The sequence below is a fragment of the Quercus suber genome, unplaced genomic scaffold (genome assembly GCF_002906115.3).
Source record: "Quercus suber isolate HL8 unplaced genomic scaffold, Cork oak 2.0 scaffold_957, whole genome shotgun sequence".
Lineage (NCBI taxonomy): Eukaryota > Viridiplantae > Streptophyta > Magnoliopsida > Fagales > Fagaceae > Quercus > Quercus suber.
In genome coordinates, this window is record NW_027070377.1 from 1 (window position 1) to 1,956 (window position 1,956).

Here is a 1,956-nt window from a genome sequence, read left to right on the forward strand (position 1 = left end):
AAAAAAAAAAAAAAACTAAATAATTTGACTGTCTTATAAATCATAAGATTCATGCATGGTTGTTGACATTAAACATTCCAAATTGGAATATATATTTGCTTACATCTTTGTTTTTTTCAAATGATTGAAGAGATTCACCCTTCCCTTTCAAAAAAAAAAAAATTGAAATGCACACTAGTTTGTGGCATGCCCTTAATTATATCCGGAATGATCAAATATTTTCTCAAGAATTAAATGGCCACACATCATTTTTTAGAGTATCTGATAGCTAGGATGCATGGATATTTTATTTGGGGTGTCGTATCCGTGTCATACTCGAGTCATAATTATCATATCCAATTTATCGTATCATGTTATAATTTTTTTAAAATTGCTCTGTCTCCATATCGTACTGGTACTTGTATCTGTACCTGTGTCCATGTCCATGCATCCTAATTTGAAATTATAAATTAATCCATTCTCCTAATTTAGTTTATAAAATCTTAAAAACCACATATTAACATAATAGAAGGCATATTGTTTACAAACAACAACCAAGCATTAATTAAGATTGTTCATGAATTCTTAATAAACTAGTTAGCTTTTGCAAGGTATATTGTATACTAAAATGAACTTTTACTTGCAGGGTGTAAGTAGTGGCGCTTGTACGTCTAGTATGCTATTGAAGGATGGAGAGTTATATGTAGCAAATGTTGGTGATTGTAGAGTAGTTTTGAGTAGAAAAGGAGTAGCTAAAGCATTGAGAAAAGACCATCGTCTTACTAGGGAAGATGAGCGTCTTCGAATTGAAAACACTGTAAGTCAAGTTATTCCATTTCTTTGTATGTAGAACTTAATACTATTCTCTCTATCTCTCTTTAAGTCAAAGAGTATTGAAATAACTTATAACATATTGCAGGGTGGTTTTGTGCATTGCCAAAACGGAATTTGGAGGGCTCAAGGGTTGCTTGCAGTTTCTAGAGCCATTGGAGACCTGCATTTGAAAGAATGGATTATTTCTGAACTGGAGATTAAAAGGCTTCGTTTAACTTCAGATTGCCAGTTCTTGATAATGTTTTCGGATGGATTGTGGGATAAGGTATAACACCTTTGTGTATAGTTGGCAAAAAAATTAATAGAAAAACTACATCAAAACAAGAACCTACATTAATATCAAAGAAAAAAAAATGTAGGGTCTATTTCATAGTTCTTGTATGAGAACCTAATTTTGGATACAAGACAAACATGTGACTATCTAGAATAACAATGTGAACCGAGGCAGGAATTGTGCCTCTTTTATTGAAGTCTAAACCAAAAAAATTCAGAAATTTAAGAGAAAACTAAAACGATATTTTATATGAACATTAATTTGTCAATAAGTCCATCTGTGCTTGTCAGTGAATTACATGCATTTTGGTCTTAAAAGAGTTTATTCTGATATATGCATTTGCATTGTGTCAATCAGGTAAATGACCAGGAGGCAGTTGATGTGGTTTTGAGAGAGAAGAATTTGCTGATGTCCTGCAAAAAGCTTGTAGATATGTCTTCTAGCCGAGGCAGCATGGATGACATAACTGTTATGGTGATCGATCTTCTAAATTTTGTTACAACCAGTTAATTGTTAATCATGGCAAGCGGCCTCAAATGGTGCAGACACAAACACAATATGCATAATGTCCATCTACATATATCACAGAAGGAAAGTAGGAATATAGGTTGCTAGACCTGGCCATATAGCAACAGAACAGTTGTATATGTATATCAGATACATTAGAAAGAATGTAATGAAAAATAGGAATAGCAGTCTTGTTGGGTTGTAAATAAAAACTTTTTGTGAGAGAAAATGTGAAGTGTTCAAATTTGTACAATTCTCGTATTTATTTATTCGAAATCAGTTTACTTATTCTTTTACCTTCTCATCTCATATCTATTATAGGCTCATTAGCTGCCTATATATGTGCAGATGCTCATGTGCAT

At 32.6% G+C, this 1,956-nt stretch overlaps 1 protein-coding gene across 1 annotated transcript; it reads left to right on the forward strand.

Moving 5' to 3' along the window:
* Positions 1-625: 625 nt before the first annotated feature.
* On the forward strand, positions 626-1,812 carry LOC112030960 (probable protein phosphatase 2C 2; the record flags this gene model as incomplete). Its single annotated transcript, XM_024063625.2, has 3 exons — positions 626-796; positions 899-1,078; positions 1,445-1,812. Coding segments are annotated over 3 exons (504 nt in total), but the record flags the coding sequence as incomplete, so codon positions are not given.
* Between the last annotated feature and the right edge of the window lie 144 nt (positions 1,813-1,956).